Genomic DNA, 25,114 nt, shown 5'->3' on the forward strand with positions numbered 1-25,114 from the left:
AATCAGATACGGGAACTGCATAATATAGGAAGCTAAATATACAAGATATTAAGACTTTTTGAGAAGTGGTTGGGGCTGCTTTGAGGAATTCCATTTGAAATGGCTGCATTGAACATTAGAGTAATACCACTATTTTATTCTCCTGAATTAAGATGTTTTATGCAAACAACTGTAAATTGTGCAGTACCTCCAAAGAGACTGTTTTCTGCTTGTTTTACATTCTGGAACAAGTTCAAAGCTTTTGATTTTGCTTCTTTTTCTTTTTCTTTTTTTTTTTTTTTTTTGTTAATAGCCTGAGTCTTGGAAATACTACAGGTTTGATGAATATGATTTCAATATTGCAGTTCTATAAAAATTTTTAGTGTTTATGGTACATTTGACCCAGGGGCCCTACACCAAACATATCCACAGTGCATTTTAAGTACAACAGAATGAACACATTTGAAAGGTTAACCATTCTTTTGCTTTTGCTTTTCTTTCTGTATTAAGTATGAAAATTAGCATTGTAATGACTCCCGGAATGGAGATATTGAAAAATTATCCACCTGACAGAAATAAACATACAGAAAATAAATCGAGTTAAAATTTCATTAGGTATCTAAAATTTAAGCTTATGTTCAAAATGGCTATTACTGGATTTTCATGTATATTAGTTCAATGCTATGCTTATAAGATTTTTTTTCTTGAATTATGCCTGAAAAAAACTGGATCACAGCTCTAATATCCAGGTGAGCAATGCCATTTGCCAGGATCTTTGTATATAGCCCTATTTTTTCTATCAAACACACATACTGCCTTGCTACCAAGCCTTCTGAGGCATTCTGAGGTAAAAATGCGGGCAAAATTTTATAATTATTTATCTTGATTCTTTTTTATTGTTTTTTAGGTTGTGGAACTTTTAGCAAGCGCTCTTATGGACTTGGTCCAAGGAGTATACCATGAAAATTCTACTTCAGCAAAGGTAAGGATTTGGTATTCATTATAAAATGTTAAGTTAAAAACCCTCATGGCAAAACTAGAATTGACGAGTGAAAATGTCATTCTTGTTTTGTGTTTAAATTGTACATGACATTTTTTTTAGATTAGTGTTTTGGCTACAAATTCATGGCCATACGCTTAGTACATAGCAGATTTAGCCAATTAAAACAACCTCTTATCCTCTGGCTGGATTCACAGTCTGTTCAATCTGCCGCAGCCCGGTAGACACCAGGATGCTGCTGGCTGGCAGGTAGCACCGTCACCAGGCAGGCAGGCTGGAGAAACAGCTCGTGCTGAGGTGGCTGGGCCCAGCCTTTCCCCCGAGGAAGGGGCTTTCCATGTCCCAGAAGAGTGGACATTATCTGAAGAAGACCACTTTTGGGGGCCTGAGGGAGGAAGGTCTTTTACAAGATCCAGAATTTACTACAATTATTAACTTCTCTGTGATAAGAAGTAGGATGGTTGTGCAGTTGGATCATTTGAATTAATTATATGGACCTAGAATTAAGGTTTTTTGACTCATTTAACAGGACATCTTATGGGTTAGGTTTTATTTCTTTAAAATGCAGTTACTTCATTTCAGTAAGATATTGAATGTGAAGCAATTGCCTCATTGACCACCACCATCATTTAACATGGTATATACTGTTATACAGGATTCCTGTCTTAGTGTTTCATTATTCTAACTTTCTTAGCATCTGTATTAGCAAGATTTGATTCACTGCAAATTAGAGAAAATACGCACGTATGCACATCTTAGGCTTTTTGACATTTCCATTTGAAAAAAGAAAGACAAATTTTCCTGGAAATGAAACATAGGGCATGAGCAACTTGGATAGAAAATTTGAAAGTATAACCCAGGGACTCTGGATGGTTCAAAGAGTGGTAAGTAAAATATGAGGAATTGTACCTTGAACGTCTGCTAACATTTGGTTCAAGGAACCACAGTTCCCAGTAGGCATATCTAGCTTCGCCTAAGCAGCATAGTGGTATGTGGAGACCTGGCAAGGATATATGACCACATTGGGACCCCCCTTTGCTGCATTTTTCAAAAACCTAACATACTTCACTATACCATAGCTGAGGGTTAATAGCAGATGGTAAAATGGAGGATTCCTAATGTAGCTCCACTCATAAAAAGTTGCCTCATATATAGTATGATAAAGATGATGATAGATGAGCACATAACACTGCCAAGCAACTCATCTATGTTTCTTCATTTAATCTTCACAGAAGTCTGCTAGCAGACACTACCGCTTCCCCATTTTATATATGGGAAAACTGAGGTTTAGAAAAGATTAAATAATTTGCCCACGGTCATACAACTTATTAGTTGAGATTTGAACTCCAGACTCTTCTCATTTTCTGCCTCTCTACCTTAATGAAACCCAATTCGTTAGCATCCTCTGCCGTACCTGAGATCCCACCATTTTTGATGATTATAGTGACCTCTTCTGGTGGTTGAGCCATTGTTTTCCCCTGGGATAGTTCTAGGTGTTCAACTTAGTTCCATGTAAGATATTAATATTTTACAGTTAAGTACTTTAATTTTTAGGCGAAAGTGTTTTTTTTTTAAGATTTTATTTATTTATTCATAGACATAGAGAGAAAGAGGCAGAGACACAGGCAGAGGGAGAAGCAGGCTCCGTGCAGGGAGCCCGATGTGGGACTCGATCCCGGGACCCCAGGATCACACCCCAGGCTGCAGGCGGCGCCAAACCGCTGCGCCACTGGGGCTACCCTTAGGCGAAAGTGTTATTACTGGTTTTAGGGTTCTTGATTTATCCGCTCCTACCATTTGTCCGCCATAACTAACCTAATTCGGTAATAATTTCGTGAACATTTGTTAAGTACTTCCTATGTGTCAGGCAACCTAATGGCAACAACAATAATAAACACTCCGAGAGTACTTTACAGTGTGCTAATATTTTCTTTCTATACAATCACCATGAAAGGGGGGACATTGGTTGGTATGCCCATTTTATAGAGGAAAAGCCTGAAATTCAGGGATGACAAATAGCAGGAAAGCACAGTGTCTGGAAACTATTTGGGGATGCATGTTTCCCAGTGACATGACCTGAACCCAGGTTTTTTGAGTCCAAGTCCCACATAATCTGTTTCTTCCTGGGAAAGAGAAAAGAGGAAGCAACAAAAGTCTTTGAAAGACTGTTGATCTGTGCACTGCCACTTAGTAAGCACTAATTGCTGACTTTGATTAGCTAGTTTTACTCAAAAGAATCTGTAGCGATGCTTTGTTCGTCTGCCCTCTTTCCCTACCATCTCCTCAAACACAGCCCTTGAAAGCACTAGAGACCTTCTTTAAGCAATTACATTCCTGAATATAGCCAAACCATATAAAGCGCTGTTTTGGGTTTTTGTTGGTTTTTTTTTTTCCTTTTTTTCTTTTTATAACGGAAGCAAAATGCATAGTTGAACTGAAGCTGTGGGGGTGCTTCTTGATGTCTCCATTTGTGCCCTAGGTCCAATTTAGGTTAACCACATTTCCCTTCCTAACCAGAAAAATCCTGGCACTCTTTATTTTCCCCCTCCTCTTAAGTGTGCTTGCCATTGCAATGGCAGTTCAGAATTTGGGTTTTCTGACTTGGCCCAGGAATCACTTCAGAGGCAGAGAGCACCGCCCCACATGGAGCGCCTTCAAGGTTTTCGTGTTCTGGCATGACTGGGTAGCAGCCACAAGTGGAGGTCATGTGGGAAGCGAGTGGCACAACCTCCGTAGCCTTGGGCCAATTCAGTACACAAAAGAATTGCTTTGTGATTTAAAATCAGCTGCAAACCATTTCATCTCCCTAGGGAGAAGAGAATACAATAGCAGTCTGTTTTCTATATGGCTACTTAATGCAGTGATGGAGAACCTGGGTAGTACAAAAATAGCTTTTTGTGGAGTCGTATCTATGTGACCAGGGGAGATGCATTAAAAGCAAACGGAGGGGAATTACAACTGAACAGATTCAAAATCACCTTCTCCATAAGTTTGTAGAGTAATTACCTAATCCTCCTCTAAACGATGAAAATTTTGTGACTTCTGTCGGTAACACTTGACAGATAATAGGTAAATTGTGATCATGTAAACATTCGAAGTGATTTCGGAAATTCATCCCTTGTACTAGCCATTGAAAAACAACATTTTTATTTTTGTGTTTGCTAGTCTGTGAGCCATTTTTCCCTTATAATAAAAATCAGCCATGTGCTTTCTTTAGCATTCATAATATCTCCCCTCCCTCTACCTGTTTTGTTGTTGTTAGTTAGCTAATTGGAAAAAAAAAGCATATTAAATAGAAAAATTGCATATATTTTTTAAAGATTTCATACATGAGAGACACACAGAGAGAGAGACAGGCAGAGGGAGAAGCAGGCTTCCTGTGGGGAACCTGATGCAGGACTTGATGCAGGACTTGATCCCAGCCCCTGGGACCAAACTCTGAGCAGAAGGCAGATACTCAATCCCAGCCACTCAGGCGTCCTGAAAAATTGCATATTAAATGTAATGGTTGTTTACCATTCTAAGAGTTCCCCAGTAAGGTTCTGCTTTGTACGTGGTATTCCTGTTACTCACTATACCCAATAAATATTTTACGTTTTAGTAAAATTGGCTTTGAATCCACAGACCTTTATATCTAAAATAATCTTTTTAATATAGTTATCTTATACTTTGTTTCTAATTAGAAGAGTAACTGCATGTTCATTAAATAAAAATTGAAAGCATAGAAAAAGGTCAAGAAGAAAATAAAAATTATATTACATAAACCATTCCCCAGAAATGAATCATGATTACTCCTCAGTGTATTTCCTTCTAGATTGCATTCTGTATCTTTCCCATTTTAGAGTTACTATTCTATATAAGTTTTTACCGTGGTTTGTTCCCTAGGATTTGTCATTAAAAGTCTTCAAAATTTAATTTTAATGGCTACTTAATATTTCTCCATACTACTATAATTTACGGAACCATTGCACAATTTTTTAGATGCTTACCCTGTTTTCTTTTTTGTAATGAATTTTAGCAATATTATGTATTATGATGAGCCTCTTTATGTATATGACTCTGCTCTATTTCATACTATTTGCTAAAAAAAAAAAATCTGAAAGTGAGATTTGTTTTTTAATCAAAATTAAGAATATTTTCAATATATTCCTATGCAGAAAAAGCTTGCTGTCCTTAGAAAAGCCAGCTTATAGGGTACCTGATGGCTCAGCCAAGTAAGTATCTGACTTGATTTTGGCTCAGGTCATGATCTCAGGGTCATGGGATGGAGCCCTGCATCAGGCTCTGTGCTCAGGGGAAAGCCTGTTTGAAATTCTCGCCCTCCCTCTCCCTTCGCCCCTACCCCCTTAAGTAAGTAAATCCTTTTTAAAAAAGAAAAGAAAAACCTGCTTATAAGGTTGGCCCATGGCTGCCATCTAGGAACTTGGATTTTAGGAGTGTCTCTACCATTATCTAACTGATAAGTAAAGCTCACTGTACCCAAACTGTTTCTGCAAACAGTGTGGTTTATTTTGAATACCTACTTTCTGGGAGTCTAGAATTTTGGCATATGCTAGATAGGGGGTGACCAACCCCTCTGAAAAACTGAGCTCTGAGATTCCAATGAATTTCCCCAGTAGACAGCATTTCATATGTTATAGTATGTGTTAATTCTTGGAGGAATCAGTCACATCCTGTGTGACTCCACTGGTAGAGGACTCTGGGAAACTTGCATCCAATTTCCTGCAGACTTCATCTCTTGCAGCTTTTTCCCCTTTGCTGGTTTTGCTTTGTATTCTTTTGCTGTAATAAATCATGAGTTCGACTGTGGGTTGAGTTCTAGGAGTTCCTCCAAACAAGGCATGGAAACCTTGGAGTTGTCTTAGAGACCCCTAGACACTCTTTCTCTGGTTCTTTATTATTTATATCCCACCCTCTTCTATTCCTTCCTTGAGAATCTAACCACAGTCCTCTACAACTCTCATGTTGGTGTTGAAATGGGGAACAGCATTTGAAGTGGGGAACCTCTTTCCTGTCTTCAGAGGTTCTGTAAATGCTGGCTTGACTCCAGTCTCAGAAAGTGAGAGGGTTTTAAAGAGGATCCAGTTCTCTTGGAAAAGAACTGGTTTGAACATAGTCACTAAAATTACAAAGATCCATTCTGTTTTTTTCCAAGTGTAGATTATGCTGTCAGTAGATTAAGAGAAATAGGAAAGATAACTTCTGTCCATCTATTTGTTTTTTTTATTTCTTTATGCTTATCTTCTATTATTAGTCCCTTAGCAGCTTTCAAGTAAAATATAAAAAAGATAATTCAGTCCACCAGAAAGTTACAGATTAGCTCCTACCTGCAAAGCTCAATGCCACCTTCTAAAATACAAGAAAAAGATGAGCAAGATGAGTTTTGTCCATTGAAAAACCTAACAGGGGATGCCTGGGTGGCTCAGCAGTTAAGCACCTGCCTTTGGCTCAGGGTGTGATCCCGTGGTGCTGGGAGTCCCACATCAGGCTCCCTACATGGAGCCTGTTTCTCCCTCTGCCTATGTCTCTGTCTCTCTCTGTGTCTCTCATGAATAAATAAATAAAATCTTTAAAAAAAAGAAAAAAACTAACAGGAGGAAAATGTGAACAAAAGTCACATCTGGTTGGGAAAATCAGGAAAGACATGAAGGAAAATGTAATATATGAGATGGACATTTAAGGATGGAAAGGATGTCTGCTGATGGAGGAGGATGGCATTCCACCAGAGGAAACATGATCAAAAGTCGGGAGACATATTTAAGATTAGGGATTCATCCAAGTTAGAATAGAAAAATCATAAAAATACTGGAAAAGTAGCTTTTGTCACATGATTGAAGACTTTTAATGCCAGATATAGAGCTAAAACCAGATTTAGTATGTAAGAGAGGGATTGAATTTTTTTTTTTTAAGATTTTATTTATTCATGATAGACAGAGAGACAGAGAGAGGCAGAAACGCAGGCAGAGGAAGAAGCAGGCTCCATGCCGGGAGCCCGACGCGGGACTCAATCCCGGGACTCCAGGATCGTGCCTTGGGCACAAAGGCAGGGACTAAACAGCTGAGCCACCCGAGGATCCCCTGGGATTGAAGATTTTTTTTTTTTTTTTTTGGATTGAAGATTTTTAAATAAATTACATGATCAAATTAACCTTTGGGAAAGCTAATTCATCAGTTGTCATTATGATGATTTATAGGGGTTAGAGGTATATAAAAACAATTGGAAAGCCAAAACAATAAAGGCTAGGGGTAATCTTCCTCCACTTTAACATAGTTGGCCCCTTCTTGATATTCATATCATATATCAACGAGCCCCCCACCCAATCCTAAGTAGCCACCCTACCTAATTCCCTTTATTTTATTAATCACAGTTGTAACTATTTGATATTATTCTTATAGTTTCTCCTACAAGCATATTAGCTCCATGAGAGGTGGGATTTTGTTTATCATTGTATTCCCAACACCAGAACTGTGCCTAACACATTAGTAGTTACTCAAAAATAGTTGTTAAATTAATGATACAGCTTTATTGATGTACAGTAAATTGCAAATATTTAAATATATTTTAAATATATTTTAAATATATTGTTTTATGACCCAGATAAGATGTATCTTGGGAAATGTTCACTTAAAAAGAATATGTATTCTGCTATTTTTTATGGAGTGTTATGTAAATATCAATTAAGTCAGATTGGTTGATAGTGTCATTAAAGTCTTCTATATCTGTAATTGTTTTCATTCAGCTCGTTTTCTCAATTACTAAGAGAAGGGTGTTAAAGTTTCTGACTATAATTATTGATTTTTTGCTTTCTCCTGGCCATAGTTCTGTCAGTTTTTCCATCATGTATTTCAAAGCTCTGCTTTAGGCACATTAACCTTTAGGATCCTTATGTTATCTTGATTATTTTATCCCTTTATCATTATCTTTTTTATAATGATCTTTTTTTAGCCCTAGTAATATTCTTTATATTGATTTTTGTCTTGTTTTGTTTTTCTGATCTCTCCCTTATCTGATACTAATTTAACCACTTCAGCTTTCTTTTAATTGAAATGAGGTATATCTTTTTCCATTCTTGTACTGTTTTTATATTTAAAGTGGGCTTTGTATATGTAGCATTTATTTGGATCTTGCTCTTTTATTTAGTCTGGCAATCTCTACCTTTTAATCTGTGAGTTTAAATCAGTTATACTTGATGTGTTTATTGAAACGATTGAGTTTAACTCTGCTATTTTGTTATTTGTTTGCTATTTATCCCATTTGTTCTTTTTTCCATTTTCTTCTTTTTCTGCCTTCCCTTACATTATTTTTTTATAATGCCCTTTTGCCTCCATTTTTACTTGTTAACTACAACTCTTTGCTGCATTTTTAGTAGTTACTCTTGAATTTATAATATATGGCTTTAATTTATCACAGTTTAGTTTCAATGACAGTATACTTTTACTTATAGGGGAAGCTTACAAATGGTTATTTCTACTTCTTCCCTCTCAGGCTTTGTGTTATTTTCATGTATTTAGTTTGTATATAGTATAAATCTCACAACATAGTGTTACTATGTTTGCTTTAAACATTGAATTATATTTTAAAGGGTCTTAAAATTTTTTAAGTCTTTATATTATCCCCATAGTTAATATCTTCAGTGCTTTTCATTTCTTTCTGTCAGTCATTCAATCATCCAAATTTCTATGTGGTGTTATTTTCCTCCTTCATAGACTTCTTTCAACATTACTTCTAGTACAGGTTTACTGGTGATTAATTCTTCCAGCTTTTGTATAAGAAAAAACTTTTATTTTGACCTTGTTTTTAAGATATATTCAATGGATATAAAATTCAAGATTGACAAATTTTTATGTTACTTCACTGTCTTCTTACATATGTTTCCAAAAAGAAAGTTGCTGCCATCCTTATTTTTGTTGCTTATTTTTGTTCACATTTTGTACAAAATGTGTCTAAATTTCTTGCACTGTTTCTATTTTTTTCTCAGCCATTGGTTTTGAGCATTTGAATTATGATGTGCCTTGGTGTCATATTTTTCATGTTTCTTGTGCTTAGAGTTCATTGAGCCTCTTAGATCTGTGAGTTTATTGTTTTCATCAAATTTGGAAAATTTTTGATCATTATTTCTTCCAAATACTTTTTCTGTCCTCCTCTCTCCTTCTCACAGGGTCTCAAATTACTTCTGTAATAGGTTGCTTAACAGAGCCCACTGTTGCTGTATTTTTTTTCAGTGTTTTTCTCTTTGCATTTCATTTTGGATAATTTCTATTGGTGTACATTCAAGTTCACCAATTTATATCTTCTGTGTTTCTATTTAACATGCTCAATGTTTCTTCTAGTTCCTAGACCATATGGACTACAGTTATGAAAACTGTTTTAATATCCCTGTCTCCTAATTCTATCATCTGTGTCATTTCTGAGTTGATTTCAATTGACTGATTTTTCTCCTCATTTTGCATTGTGTTTTCCTAGCCCCCTTACTTTTTTTTTTTTGCATGCTTTTTTTCTTTTTAAGATTTTATTTATTTATGCATGAGAGACAGAGAGAGAGAGGGGGGGGGGGCAGACACACAGGCAAAGGGAGAAGCAGGCTCCATTCAGGGAGCCCAACATGGGACTCGATCCCGGGTCTGCAGGATCCCACCCTGGGCCAAAGGCAGCGCTAAACCACTGAGCCACCAGGGCTGCCCATATGCTTGGTTATTTTTGAGTGGGTGCCAGACACTGTGAATTTTATTTCATTGGATTCTAGATCTTTTTGTATCTCTATAAATATTCTTGAGTGCTCTTCTGGAATACAGTTTAGTTACTGGAAAACGTTTGATCTTTTCAGGTCTTTTAAGTTTTGTTAGGCAGGACTGGAATAGCATTTAGTCTAGGTCTAATTTTCCCCACTTCTACAGCAAAACCTTTCTGAGTACTCTGCTGATACCTTGTGAATTACGAGGCTTTCCACTCTGACTAGTGGGAACAGGAACTAATTCCAGCCCTGTATGAGCTCTAGGGATTGTTCCCTCAATACCTTCTGAATGGTTCTTTCCTCACACTTTGATAGTATTCTTGCACCCATGCATTGGTAATACTCAGCTGAAGACTTCAGGGAAACCCTTTGTAGATCTCCAGAACTCTCTGTGCACCTCTCCTATCTTGAGTACCCTTCCCTGTGCAGTGGAAGTACATGTAGGTCAAGGGCCAAGGAGTTCAACAGGTGTTCTCTTTCTCAACTTATTAAGTGACTGAAAATTTATGTCTCCTGCTTTCTTACTGTCTCACTGTGTATTTTGTGTAATTAAGTCAATGTTCATCATCTTTTAACCTGTTCTTTATGTATCACAGCCTTTTGTTTTAGAGCTAAGTACCATCTAAATAGCATTTTCCCATAAAATTTACTGCTTTGCACAAAAATATATTTTAAAAAGTAATAGACAATAATTAGAAATGTAGGTATTTATACAGGTTGGTCTCAGTGTCTTTGTCTGCAGATTATAGTATTTCTAGTCTTTTATGAGAGGCCTCAAGCTAAAACCACCCAGCTGAGCCATTACTGAATTCTGAACCAAAGAAATTGTGAAATATAATAAATGTTTCCATGTGCTTTGTCATTTAACCGCAGTCTTCTCTCACGGTGGGCAGGGTGTATTTCTATGCTCTTGAACTCTGCACCCAGCCATTTGACTTCCTTTGGCCAATAGGAGGCTCTCTTGGGCTTCTGTGCTCACTATGCAGAAAATCTGTTCTGGCTAGACTTCTGGTCCAGTAAGAATGAGAAACACTTGTTTTTTTTTTTGTTTTTTTTTTTGTTTTTTTTTTTAAATTTTTATTTATTTATGATAGTCATCAGAGAGAGAGAGAGAGAGGCAGAGATACAGGCAGAGGGAGAAGCAGGCTCCATGCACCGGGAGCCCGATGTGGGATTCCATCCCCGGTCTCCAGGATCACGCCCTGGGCCAAAGGCAGGCGCCGAACCGCTGCGCCACCCAGGGATCCCAAGAATGAGAAACACTTGAAACAGAGCCTCTCCAGCCAACCCAGAAACATACGGTGAGAAGCAGAGTCACCAGTCTAGATTAGCTGAACATAGCTCATCCGCAGACACAAATGATTACTGTTTTGAAGCCCCAGAGTCTGGGTGTAGCTTTACCAGTAGTGAATTGGGAGTCAGAAAGAGTCAGAGGGGGTCGCCTGAGTGGCTCAGCAGTTGAGTGTCTGCCTTTGGCTCAGAGTGTGATCCGGGGTCGGGAATCAAGTCCTGCATCGGGCTCCCTGCCAGGAGTCTGTTTCTCCCTTTGCCTGTGTCTCTGCCTCTCTCTCTCTGTCTCTCATGAATAAATAAATAAAATATTGAAAAAAAAAAAAAAGAGTCAAAAGATCTCTGGAGACCTGGAGGTCTATCTAGGCCAACCCTGTCATTAGGGTTCTGATTGGAGCAGTTGACTAGAGGCTTCTAGCCTGAGGACCCAAGTCCTGCCTTCCAGGACTAGAAACTACCAAGTAACTGGATTGTCAACCCTCCCCAGGCTAAAGACAGCAGAGGTTTCGTCCTTAGAATTTCAGGAAGGTCATGTCATGGCTGTTCAGGAAGCATCTACAGTGGGGGTTTTGTGTGTGTGTGTGTGTGTGTGTGTGTGTGTGTGTGTGCATTTGTTAAAGCTCTCCTAGTTTGTTAATCTTTATGAATAATCTGCACAATCACCACAGACAAAGTCACTGCAGAATCTGCTCCTTTTTCCTAGCACTTCTTTGGCCTCTGCAGTTCTCCCTGACTTTTTTCAGTCTGTTCTTGTGTACCTTTCAGTGTTTTCTTGAGATCTTTTCTTTTTCATACTGGCCACATCCTACTAATCTGTATTTGGGTTCATGAATCATAAGTCATTAAAGCCAGTTGTCTTGCCGCCACCAAAATGAGCTTTGAATCCAAATGCAAAGATGACCTCCGATGTGGTCTTGTACATTTTAGTAAGTTTTTCCTAAATTTCTGTTATAGTTACTGTTGCCTTCCTAGGTTGAAGGACATTGATGACCATTCCTTTCCACTAGTTAGTTGGTCATGGATTTCTTCATGTTATTCATGATAGCAGTCATCCTCAGGCAGCCAGAGAGGAATACAGTGTTTCTATGGGGACGTCATTGTGCAGCATGCAAGCAGAAGCATAAAATAATGTGGAAAATCCAGGGCTTTGCAGACTCTTCCCATAAAAATGGATGAAAGTCGGCAAGGAAGGTTAACTAGAGAATCAGTGAGTTTGAGTTCAAAGAAGCTAATTAACCTTTTCAAAGTGGAAGGGAGTTCATGTTGGAAGTTTATTTTTGTAGATTAGAAATAGGAAGAGTTTATTTTCCTTTCTGTGGGATTAAAAATTGTGTGTGTGTGTGTGTGTGTGTGTGTGTGTGTGTGTGTGTAAAAACTATATTGAAAAGAAAACATATTTTAAGAGATTTAAAAGTGAAACAGTGAGTGCCATATAAAAGTATTAAGATACTCTGGGGTATATTTCACTGGTACATTTACTCACAACCTGTCCCTCACATTGCACCCAAGGCATGTATTAACGAGCTAATAAAACATGCCATGTCATGTTTTATTGTTTGCTGGGCATCTGTTCAAGCTTATATCACTCACATATCCAAGACTTTGAAGATGCTAGTAGTGGTGATAATAAATACCTATAATTTTACTAACATCCTTTTTTCATAAAGTAGGCACAGTCTTAAATCATTCATTGCAAATAAAAATACTGAATTTATTCCGACTTAAAGGCTACTGAGAGTGGTTTAAAAAAAAAAAAAAGATTTTATTTATTTATTCATAAGAGATACAGAGAGAGAGGCACAGACACAGGCAGAGGAAGAACCAGGCTCTGTGCAGGGAGCATGATATGGGACTCGATCCTGGGGCTCCAGGATCACACCCTGGGCTGAAGGCGGCGCTAAACCGCTGAGCCACCCAGGCTGCCCTGAGAGTGGTTTAAAATGCTTTTTTAAATTATGAAATGTATCATTCATACAAAAGAGTATATGCAACAGATACATGTAGTTTAAAGAAGAATAAGAATAATAAAGGTACTCACCATCGCATTTAAGCAATAGTACTGTATCTTTTTTAATCCACACAGTGTTTTTATTTAAAGGAAATAGCAAATGTATTGTGAAGTAAGCGTATTAGAATCAAATGTAGGAGTATTAAGTTAAATATATAGAGGTGAAAAGTGAAGGTTGATACACATACTGAGAAGGCAAAAAAGCTATTGGTGACTGAGACAGCTTAGTACATATAATGGTCCTGTCAATTAAGTAGACCCTCACGTTTAGAGTGGGTCTGTTGGTGAATGTTTTTATTTGTTCAGTGTTTAAATTGAATTTGTACACCATTTAAAGGTACTCTAGGTCACTCACTGATAGCTATCACAGCAAAACAACTTAAGAGGCAGTTTATTTGCCTGAGAGATAAAACATGACTATTAAGCATGTAAATTGTTTAATAGAATACCATTCTGATCACAGGACAAGAATAGACCTTTCAGAAAATGAAGCCCAAGCCTTCAATTACCAGTTGTCTATATGCCAGTGAGTCTCAATTTATATCTCCATTCCAGACCACTCCTGAGCTCTAGTGCTAAATATTTTGCTGCTTATTCAATATTTCTTCTTGGAGCTCTTTACAGGCACATCAGACTCAGTATATGTAAGACCTGATATATGATCTTTCCCTCCAAACCCACTCCATTCTTCTCTGTCTTCCTAAAGGGTACCAGTGTTTATCCACATTATCAGGTCAGAAACATAGGCATCATCCTTAACCCTCTGCCACTCACCTAGCTTACCCCCATGGCTGCCTTGCTCCATCTTCTGTATCATCACCTTAGCCAGGCACATAACTGCAAAGGAGCAGAGAAAGCAGGTGCTCTCCTGAGCTCTCTTCAGAAGTACAGTGTGGTGGTTTTAAAAAAAAAAAAGGCCACAATTATTATTCCAATTTTTTTTTTTTTTTTTTTACTTTCCTCCCATTGTCTCCTATCAAGTAGTGAGGATCTATGTCTCTTTCCCTTAAATCTCAATGGGCTTGTGAGAGCCTCAACCAATAAAATAGTATGGAAGTGACGCTACATGACTTCTCAGGCTCAGCCATAAAAAGGTCTCTTAGGATGCTTGCTGTCTTGAAACCCTTCCTCTGTCTGGTCTTTCTGAGAACTCAAGTAACTCAGCTGCGTTTCCGAGAGAAGTCATGTGATGAGCCCGCAGGAGGCGCTCCATCCTCAGTCCCAAAAGGACCTCACCGAAGTATGGGTAAATAAGCTATCTTATGGGGATTGGATCTCTGATCACTCAGTGGTTCCAGCCCCTAGCCAATAGATCATGCCCAGCTTTTCGAGTCTTCCTGAGAGGCCCCAGGGAATCATGTAGCAGACAGACACCAGCCATCCTCTGTGTTCCAATTCCTGACCCACAGAATCTGTGAGCATAATCAAATGGTTGCCGTGTTTATGCCACTAAGGTGTAGGGTGGTTTGTAATGCAGAAATAGATAATCCCCGTATAGATCTTCTCAACATATTTTAAGGTGGTATGTTAATATGATGGTTGTGAAGACTCTGCTGCAAGACACTGTGAGGGACAGCCTAAATGTGCTTTCAGAATATCACTGATCAAGTCCTAACATTTATGCAGAAGGTGCTTATGTTTGTCAGCTTGGTTTGCCGCAATAAAATACCAGAGACTGGAAGGCTTGAACAACAATTTTATTTTTTCACAGTTCTGGAGGCTAGAAGTCCCACGTGAAGGTTCTGGCCAATTTGGGGCATCGGGCACAGTTAACCTGACAACGCCATGATATCAAGGTTTTCTGTCTCTCTGCCCTGCCTCCTAGTGTCCTGTGTATTATCAGGCTGGTGGCAGTTTGGCTATAGTTGTCCTGGGTGTGTCTTACCAAGACAGAGCAACATCCAGAAGAAACAGTTGCTTAGTTCCCCCTGGATCTCTCCCTGGAGCCTCCTGGTAGACTTCCCTCCTGTCTCCTTAGCTAGAAGTAAACCAGGTGCCCATTCCTAAAGTAATCATTGGCAAGTATTCCATGAAATGGGGTACATGCAAAATGACCCCCAAAAGCTGAAAGAGCTATAAGACTGAAGAAAAAGGCAAGACAAGTTCAGTTTGGTGGGAAATGGCTTATTAGGGGGACTCAGGGACAGAAGCATGTGTTGGTAGCAGCTAGGAGGCAACCCCCACCTCCCTTAGGACCTATCTTTATAGCCTGGAGGCTGGGAGACCATACTAAGGAACCACCAGGAGGAGAATATTTAAGAGTAGGTGTGGATCCTAGTCCTGTCTCGTGGGGGCAGATCCAGGGCATTGTGCCCTGAGGGCACACTTAAGGGTGTGGTTAAATAAAGGGAAAGAATGTGGAAAGGAAAGGGGACTGCGCTGTAGGAGGCTTCAGGTCCCAGAACCATCATCATGGCAGATTTGTCCAAGGTGATATTAGTCTGGTTTACCATCAGAGCAGCAAGTACCTGAACAAAATTATTTGGTCTTGTTAGTAAGGAGGGAAAAGGAGGAAAGTGGATCCTGGGTGAGCAGCATCCTGTCCACAACAGGGAGCTATTTTGTTTCACTTTTTGAGCAACTTCTCTGGTTCCTGCCTCTCTGTCTCTGTTAGCTACCGCTTCACCTATCTGCTCACCTAGACTAGAATACTTCACCCCTTAATGGATCTTCTCTTTCTATTGCTTCCCCTCCCATCTAAACTGTCTCTGGAACAACCCAGCTAAATTGCACGTGTAATCATATCCTTTCCCCTGCCAAGAACAGTTTCCTAGCACCTAAATGATAAGATCCAAACCTCTGGACCTCTTACGTAACTAGTCTCCTCTTTCTTCACCTACCTCCCACTGTATGCTTCAACAGTATGGAACTAATACTGATGCCCCAAAGTTATCCTCTCCCTTCCCTTCCTGGCTAATTCCGGTTCATCATTCAAAACTAGATTCAGTTCCAACAGTCCCCCCATTGAAGCCTCCTTTAACTCTTCCTTAATAGAAGTACTTGCTCCCTTCTTTGTACTGTAAGCATGGCTCTCTTTTCAGATACCAAACTGCTTTCTATTTACTGTGTTTCTCCTCTGCTGAACTTCTAATTTTTATATCCACATATAGTGGTGCATATAGTAAGCTCACAGAAAAATCAGCTACCCGCATCTCCTGCACGGATGTGTGGTATATCAAACACCAGCCTACGCTGTGCATTTCAAAGCAGACCATGTTTCCTCTTGATGCTGACCAATCTGTTCATCTCAAAGAATTATTCAGTATTCCCTACTACATACCCTACTGTGCAAACCATCTGAAGACTATCTGCTGCCCTCTAGCTCTACAGATACCACCTGCTGAAGGATTTGTGCTGTAAAAGCCTTTCTCCATCCTGACCCCTTTTCAGCGTGGTCATTCCCATACATCTCAGCAAGAACTAACTAGTGAGGATGCCAGGAAGGAACTGGCTGGCTCTCAACCAAGGATTCCCTGGTAACCCTTCTCTCTAATTGGTGAGTGAAGTTTTAATAGCTTTAAATTGTATAGAAGCATTTTTTTAGGGACACATGGGTGGCTCAGTGGTTGAGCGTTGTGATCCTGGGGTCCTGGGATTGAATCTCACATCAGGCTCCCCAGAGGGAGCCTGCTTTTTCCTCTGCCTGTGTCTCTGCCATTCTCTGTGTGTCTCTCATGAATAAATAAATAAAATCTTTTTTTTTAAAAAAAAGCATTTTTTTAAAACAGTATTTAGTTATACGCATGTATCAGATCTTACCAGTTTCTCTCCCATGATTTACATAGATATAAAGCTTCTTTACTGTCTCCCATGTGATTGGATTATAAATCAGAGCAAATTATTTTACCTTGTTAGATGATTCTGTTAAAATACTACACTTTTTTTTTTTACTCTCTAGGAAGAAAAAAATGCTTATGATGTCTACTGTTTCTGATCTTATTACTCATGCTCTAGACTCTTGGATTTTTTTCAGTAGATATTATTAAAAGACTTAATTTACAGGTTGAAAATGCTTTTTTGATACATAGATAAAACATGTCATTCACTCTTAAATACAGCCTAGTTTCTCAACTACAAAAGATTTTGTATATATTTCTATTCTGTATTAAGCAAAATAGAATTTAGTTGCTATACCTCTGAAACCCAGCTCTGCCACTTACTAATATCTGATTTGGGTCAAAATATAGTCTTCAAAACTCTTTACCTTTTATTTTATTTTATTTTTTTAAGATTTTTACTTCTTCATTTGAGAGGGAGGGAGAGAAGGAGAGAGCACAAGCCATGGGGAGGAGCAGAGAAGAGAAGGGAAGCAGACTCTCCACCAAGCACGGAGCCTGATGGACTTGGCAAGGGGGTCTCTATCCTAGGACCCTGAGATCATCACCTGATCCTAGGGCAGCCACCCAACCAACCGAGCCACCCAGGCACCCCAAACCTCCTTACCTTTTAAATGGGAAAAATGAGAACTAAGATTTTTGAGAGCTAATTTAATAGCGAACGTAAAAGTGCCATCACATAGCTAGTTCCCAGGAAATACTAGGTCTCATGCTCTCCCTTACTTCCTTTTTATTCCTAAATTTAGAGAGTCTTTATTAAAAATTTCCTGAACTTAATTTACTTTAAAATAAGGCTAGGTTCTCGTTTAACTTCCAAAATAGCTGAAAACGGCAACTGAAAGCATACATTTAGAGAGATCTGGTCTCTCACCAAACCCAAATTTATGCTGCATTTATAAAGATAGTGGCTCCAAGTATGGATCAGAGGTTGGAAACATGAAAATGAAGGATATTTGCCTACTTTCTTTAAAGTGCTTTTAACTCCACAGATAGCCAGTTCCTTAATCACCCAAACTCTTCTTTTTCTGATAATGTGAAAGGTAGAAGTTTGACTTGGCAAAGTTCTAGTTGGGGCTTTGTCATCTTCCTGCATCAGTTAATTTGCTTTTGTTCTGTGGCCATGGACCAGACCTTTCATCGTGACAAACCACTTTATAAACACACTTTGGTCTCCTGTGAATACTTATGTACGAATGTATTACTTTCATTAGAAAAGCAACTCAAAGTACTTGTCCCCCAGACAATTCAGTTAGCAGAACAGCATATTATATCTGAGCAAAACCACCGGTGCCACTATCTCAGGCAAACATCGTCTTGCAGTCTTCAGTTTGTGTGTGTGTGTGTTATTTGAACCAGCCTTACTTGAGCAAAAAGGTCATGTGACAGTGAATAAGGGACCTGCGTTTTTTAAATTAATGTGCTTCTGTCTGACAGTCATTTGATAGGCACGTTGGTGTATGTTACCTTTATGGAAAAAAGGAAATCCCATCAAAAGTAATATTCATTCACAGTATCTTCCTTTTATAGATAATAAATCCAGTAAAAACTACACATATGTAAGTCGATGCTATAAGAATATCTAAATCTCATTTAGTCTGACTACATTCATTCATTTCACACAATTCTGTATCTAATGTGTGAAGATACTGATTTGAATGTGGTTATCAAACCAGGTCCTTGGTATTTTATAATTGTACATTAATTTTTCCTTTGTAATACAGCATGGTCTTCTTATAATATATACATGGCAAGCTGATGGAAATGAATGGAGGGACTTTGTTTCATTTGTAACCAAGTTCACAATATATAATAATTTAATGTTCAGGGAATAAATGTTCTGATTAACTTAGAAACAGAATTATTAACTTACACCCTTATTAACTTATGGTAGTAGATTTCTGGGGACTATAAATTAATTGTTTTCTTGGTCACGAATTTTCTAATTTGTTTTTCAGTGATCATGTATCACTTGCCTATTTTAAAATGTAGAAATAATGAACAATAAAATATCTTAATCACAATAAGAAAAATACAATGACCCAAACTGAATCTTTTATTGGAAATCCTACAAAAATTATTCTGAAATAGAATTATATTGCTTTATCTATACATTTATATCCTTATAAACATATATTTATAGATGCCATTCCTGGCCTATGAGCTTCTTGAGGACAGACTATTTATTAATCTTCATATCTATATTGTGTTGCAGAGAACCTGACCCATTATAGAACCTCAGTAAAGTTTGTTGTAAGAATACATGAGGATAGTGAACAAACCACAAAAAGTTAATTGAGAGTCATATAAATTTTTTTTAAGATTTTATTTATTTATTCATCAGAGACGGAGAGAGAGGAGAGGCAGAGGGAGAAGCAGGCGCCACATGGGGAGCCTCTTATGGGATTCGGTCCCAGGACTCCAGGATCATGCCCTGGGCCAAAGGCAGGCACTAAACCGCTGAACCACCCAGGGGTCCCAAGAGTCATATAAATTTTTTAAATGACAATTTAAGCATTTCTTGAGACCAAGAAATGTAAAATATTACTCATCCATTTTTTTCTTTTTTAACAACTTCATTGAGCTACATTTTCATATTCTAAAATCAACCCATTTTGAGCATAAAATTCAGTGATTTTAAAAAACTGTATCACATTGTACAACCATCACCATAAATCAGCCTTAGAACATTTTCATTTTTATGCACACCCTCTAAGGTCCCTCATGCCCCTTCACAGTTTCCACCCCCAGCCTAGGCAACCACTAATCTACATTTCATTTAAATGAAGTCATACAATATGTGGCCTTTTGTGCCTGCCTCTTTCACTTGGCTTAACGTTTTTTTGAGATTCTTCCATTATAGAGCATGTGTCAGTAGTTCCTTCTCTTTTGTTGCTGAATAGCATTCGTTGTAGAGCTACTCATTAGTTTTTTGTTTTTTTTTTTTTTTTAAGATTTTACTTATTTATTCATATGAGAGAGAGAGAGAGAGAGAATGAGAGAAGCAGAGACACAGGCAGAGGGAGAAGCAGGCTCCATGCAGGGAGCCCGACTCAGGACTTGATTCCGGGTCTCCAGGACCATGACCTGGGCTGAAGGCAGCGCTAAACCGCTGAGCCACCCAGGCTGCCCAGTTTTAAAAAATTTTTAAAGAACATATAAATAATAAATGCAACAATATGATTCTATTCCTTGAGCAAACCTTTGTTGGACATGAAATATGGCCTAAATGATTGAAAGTATATAAAGATGCCTAAGATATTAGGTCTAACCTCATCAAGAAAAGACAAATAAGCAATCATACAATTTAGAAAGAATTAAATGCTATGTTGTAATACAAGTAAGGTAACCTTAGTCTAAAGAGGAAAGTATTTGTGAGAGTATTTGAGAAAGCTCCTCAAAGAAGTGATATTTGAGCTGGATGTGTTCAATGTAATAGGTAGAGAGAGAATGGGAAGAAATGGTATTCTTTTTGAAGGGAATGATATTTTGAAATTCACATAAGTGTGACAGTACATATTTTTTTCAAGAAACAGCAAATTGTTCTGTGTTGCTGGAATGCAGGCCTCAAAGGACTATTTTGGGGAGGAGATGGGGCTAGAAATATTGCTTGGTACCAAAAAAGAGTGCCTTAATAGGATACTAAAGTTTATTTTGATTCTGTGAGTGGTAGGAAGGTATTCCAGAAGAATTATTTCAATTCTTTATTTTTTCCAAGTTAGGAAAGACAGAGAAAGGTGGAAATGAGAGAAAGAGAACAATACCAAAAGAAAGATAAAGATTCAGCAAATATTTATTCACACTTTTTTTTTTTAAGATTTTATTTATTCATGAGAGATGCAGAGAGGCAGAGACAAAGGCAGAGGGAGAAGATGCAGGCTCCCTGAGGGGAGCCTGATGTGGGACCCGATCCCGGGACTCTGGGATCATGCCCTGAGCTGAAGGCAAGATGCTCAGCCGCTGAGCCCCCCAGGCATCGCCTATCTATTACACACTTAATATACTCTATTGAATGCTTATGATTTCAGCAGAAGGCAAAACACACAAAGTCCTTGCTTTCATGCAGCCAATATTCTAGTGAAGGGGACAAGCAATAAACCATTAAACCAATACTATATGAGGAGTCTGGTAGTATCAAGGAAAAGATATTTAAAGCACAGTAAGGAAATGGGAAATGATAAGGAAAGCAGGGAGACTGAAAGATGAGTTGAAATTTGAGCAGAGAGCCCAGAGCAATGAGGAACGGAGCCTTGCAAACATCTGGGGAGAGTGCGTGACAGAGAATATAGCAAGTTCAGAGGCCTCAGAAGAGCAGGCCTGAAGTGTTAGAGAAACAGCTTGAAGGCCGATGTGGATCTCTCGGGCTTAAGCTGTAAAAGGATTACCCTTGCAGCTGAGTGAACAATAGACTGTAGACTTGTATGTATTTCATTTCACATGTGTGTGTGGGCTTATATGTAGGATTAAATCCTGGAAGTGGGATTGCTGGGTCATGGGGCAAATACATTTGGAATTTTCATGGATAAATCATGAGATTTCCATCCAGTCTCCACTTTCCTTATCTGTGCTTGAGAGGCCTGTTTCTTCACAGCCTCATCAGCACTTAGTAAGGCTTTGAGGAGGTGGCAAATTTTTCTAATGGTTGGAAGCCCCCAAATCAAGATGTCAACAAGGTCGCTTTCCTTCTGGAGGCCGTAGGAGAGACCCATTTCCTTGCTTTTTCTCGTTTCGGCCTTCATTCCTCTGCTCATGTCCCCACCTTCCATCTTTCATCCAGCAGCATAGCATCTTCTAATCTCTTTCTCTTCTGTCACCACTTCTCCTTGTCTGACTCACCCTGCCGCTTTCCTCTGACAAGGATCCTTGTGATGACTGCACGACCACCCAGTTAATCTGGGATAATCCCTCCATCTCAGCATCCTCAATTCAGTCACATCCACAGTGTCCCTTTTGCCATGTTAAGGTAACATTTGGGGAGAGGCGGGTGCAGGGGGCACAGACATTATTAGCCTACCACAGGGAGATTGCCCATCTGTCTGGGATCAGAAATGCAAATACTTTTTCCTCCTTGTCCTTTGTCTTCTGACGTTGCCTATGGTTTTGTGATTGGTTGTTTTGCTTTTGTTTTTGCCATTTGGAGTTTACCCTTATTCTTTTAAACAAAGTCTTTTTTTTTTTTAAGATTTTATTTATTCATTCATGAGAGACACAGAAAAAGAGGTTGAGACATAGGCAGAGGGAAAAGCAGGCTCCATGCAGGGAGCCCAACGTGGGACTCCATCCCCGGACCACGACCTGAGCCAAATGCAGACACTCAACCGCTGAGCCCCCCAGGCATCCCTGGAGTTTACCCTTATAAATGGTATAATGCAGAACAGTCTGTTTTTTTTCCAGACAGCTATCCAGTTGTACCAGCACCATTTACTGAAAAGTCCATTTTTTTTCCTAAAATTTAATACATTCTTATATATAGTTTGATTTCTGGACTTTCTCATTTGTCCAGTTGTCTTTCTGTATAAAAAGTACACATTTTTTGTTAATTATTAAGGCTTGGGCAGCTGGGGTGGCTCAGCGGTTTAGTGCCGCCTTCAGCAGGGAGTGTGATCCTGGAGATTAGGGATCGAGTCCCACGTTGGGCTTCCTGCATGGAGCCTGTTTCTCCCTCTGCCTGTGTCTCTGCCCCTCTCTCTCTCTCTCTCTGTCTTTCGTGAATAAATAGATAAAATATTTAAAAGATAAATAGGGATCCCTGGGTGGCGCAGCAGTTTGGCGCCTGCCTTTGGCCCAGGGCACGATCCTGGAGACCCGGGATCGAATCCCACGTCGGGCTCCCGGTGCATGGAGCCTGCTTCTCCTTCTGCCTGTGTCTCTGCCTCTCTCTCTCTCTCTCTCTCTCACTGTGTGCCTATCATAAATAAATTTAAAAAAAAGATAAATAAATAAATAAATAAATAAATAAATAAATAAATAAATAAGGCTTTATAGTATAATATGTGATATTTTTACAGTTACAATGTCTAGTAGGGCTAGACATCTGTTGCTGTTCCCATCCACCTTCCTCCCCCAGGCCCCCACACACTGCTCTCCTCCTCCTCCTCCTCCTCCTCCACCTTCTTTTTCTTCTTTTTTTGAGATTCATTTATTTATTTGACAAAGAAAGATAGCACAAGCAGGGGGAGTGGCAGGCAGAAAGAGAGGAGGAAGCAGGCTCCCCACTGAGCAAGGAACCCTGTGAGTGGCTCCATCCCAGTACCCTGGGATCACGATCTGAGCCAAAGGCAGGAGCTTAACTGAGTGAGCTACCCAGGCACCCTTTTTTTAGTTTAATGGAGTACACTTTATGGAGTTGGACTGTACTGTCTCTAAGCATGATATGTTTTTATATTTTTTCACGTTACTTGTGTTCCTTTACTAGTATTTTCACATTTTCTTTTTTTTTTTTTTAATTTTATTTATCCATTCACGAGAGACACAGAGAGAGGCAGAGACATAGGGAGAGAGAGAAGCAGGCTCCATGCAGGGAGCCCGATGTGGGACTCTATCTTGGGACTCCAGGATCATGACCTGAGCTGAAGGCAGGTGCTCAACCACTGAGCCACCCAGGCGTCCCTTCACATTTTCTTTGTATCGGTTTTTCACATTTCTAAGTTTGTTCCCAGCTTTTTAATCTTTTCATAGATATAATGGAAGAAAAGACCCTATTTATAATACTTCCTGTTATTGTTTATGCATGAAAACTATGGTTAATACATTTATCATATTATCGATTATACTCATTTTATATGCTGCTACTTATTGAATTATCTTCTTATTTAATGTAGTTTTTAGTTGAGTCTTCTAGTTTTCTCCAATATACAGTTGTATTATGTTCACATAGTGAGAGTTAAAATCTTCCTTTCTAGGGATGCCTGGTTGGCTCAGCCGTTGAGCTTCTGCCTTCAGCTCGGGACATGGTCCTGAGATGCGGGATCAAATCCTGCATTGGGCTCCTTGTGGAGAGCCCGGTTCTCCCTCTGCCTGTGTCTCTGCCTCTCTCTATCTGTGCCTCTCATGAATAAATAGATAAAATCATAAAATCTTTTAAAAAATCTTCCTTTCTAGTATATATGTCCTTTTCTTGCCTCTTCCATTACACTATTAAACAACAGTGGCGTTGTGCATCTCTCTTATTCTTGACTTAGTGAGAAAGACTCATGTTTCTTTAGAAGTATTTGCTGACTTTGGGGCTGACACAAACACATCATATTAAAGAAATATACGTCTGTTCCTATTTTATTTAGGTTTTTTTCCCCCCTCAAGAATAGAAGTTGAATTTTGTTAAATGCCTATTTAATATATATATAGAGAGAGAGGTAATATGGTTTTTATCTTTGATTTCTTAATATGGTATGTTAACTTTGTACATATAAAAATATATTCTCAGATACCTAAAATTAAATATGTTATTATTTAGGTATTATATACCTAATGTTTGATAAAACCTCTTATGTACTGTTTCTCCCTTGGGTGGCCTTTTTTATTACTACAAAATGTTATATTGCACATTTGCAACTGTTACCATAAGTGGAACTTTTTTGTTGTTTAAGTCATAATAAATAAAACTAAGCTGAGAATTTGATCTGACCAATGGGCTGAAGATACCTATCTTCAGCATGGTGAAATAAGTAGGGCTAGATCTAAACTGACCTTTTCATGGTCCTGTTCTCTTCTTATTTTTTTATTTTGTTCTCAAATAATGATGGAAGGAAGATCATGGTATGGTAGCAGGAAGAAAGTGTTTGGTTTAGTTAACCCTTCTGGATGGGTTCTAGTTAGTTTGAAGTATCAAAAAAATGAACATTGTTTTATACACCTTGATCATCATTCTTATCCTCAGGGAGCCCACAGTTAGAGCAGACTAGTCCAATAAGGCAGCCACTAATTCCTTATATCTACTAAGTACTTGAAATGTGGCTAGTGATGTGTTGAAAGCGTAAATTACACACTGATTTTGAGAACTTAGTATGAAAAGTATAAAATATCTCAATAATTTTATATTGGTTATATGTTGAAATAATATTTTGGATATATTAGGATAGATAAGATATGTCATAAAGATTAATTTCAGATTAATTTCACTTGTTTCTTTTCACTTTTTAATGTAACTACTGGCAAATTTTAAATTACATATGTGGCTTACATTATATTTTTATTGGACATTACTAGTCTAGAGGCAGTACAGTAGATGTGTGTATACCTATAGATACTACAATGATTTTCATAATTTAAAAAG

General features: G+C 38.5%; 1 protein-coding gene across 12 annotated transcripts in view; it reads left to right on the forward strand.

Annotated features, from left to right (window-relative positions):
* Nucleotides 1–25,114, forward strand: part of PDSS2 (decaprenyl diphosphate synthase subunit 2) — a 250,590-nt gene that overhangs the window by 175,947 nt on the left and 49,529 nt on the right. For all 12 annotated transcript variants that reach the window (XR_012033755.1, XM_072831884.1, XM_072831888.1 and 9 more), the window contains one exon: nt 887–961. Coding sequence is in view for 11 of the 12 variants with exons in the window: in XM_072831884.1 (XP_072687985.1) it covers nt 887–961 (75 nt within the window). In the remaining variant the exon portion in view is untranslated. The remainder of the gene's footprint in view (nt 1–886; nt 962–25,114) is intronic.

This window comes from Canis lupus, chromosome 7 (assembly GCF_048164855.1).
Source record: "Canis lupus baileyi chromosome 7, mCanLup2.hap1, whole genome shotgun sequence".
In the NCBI taxonomy this organism is placed as follows: Eukaryota; Metazoa; Chordata; class Mammalia; order Carnivora; family Canidae; genus Canis; species Canis lupus.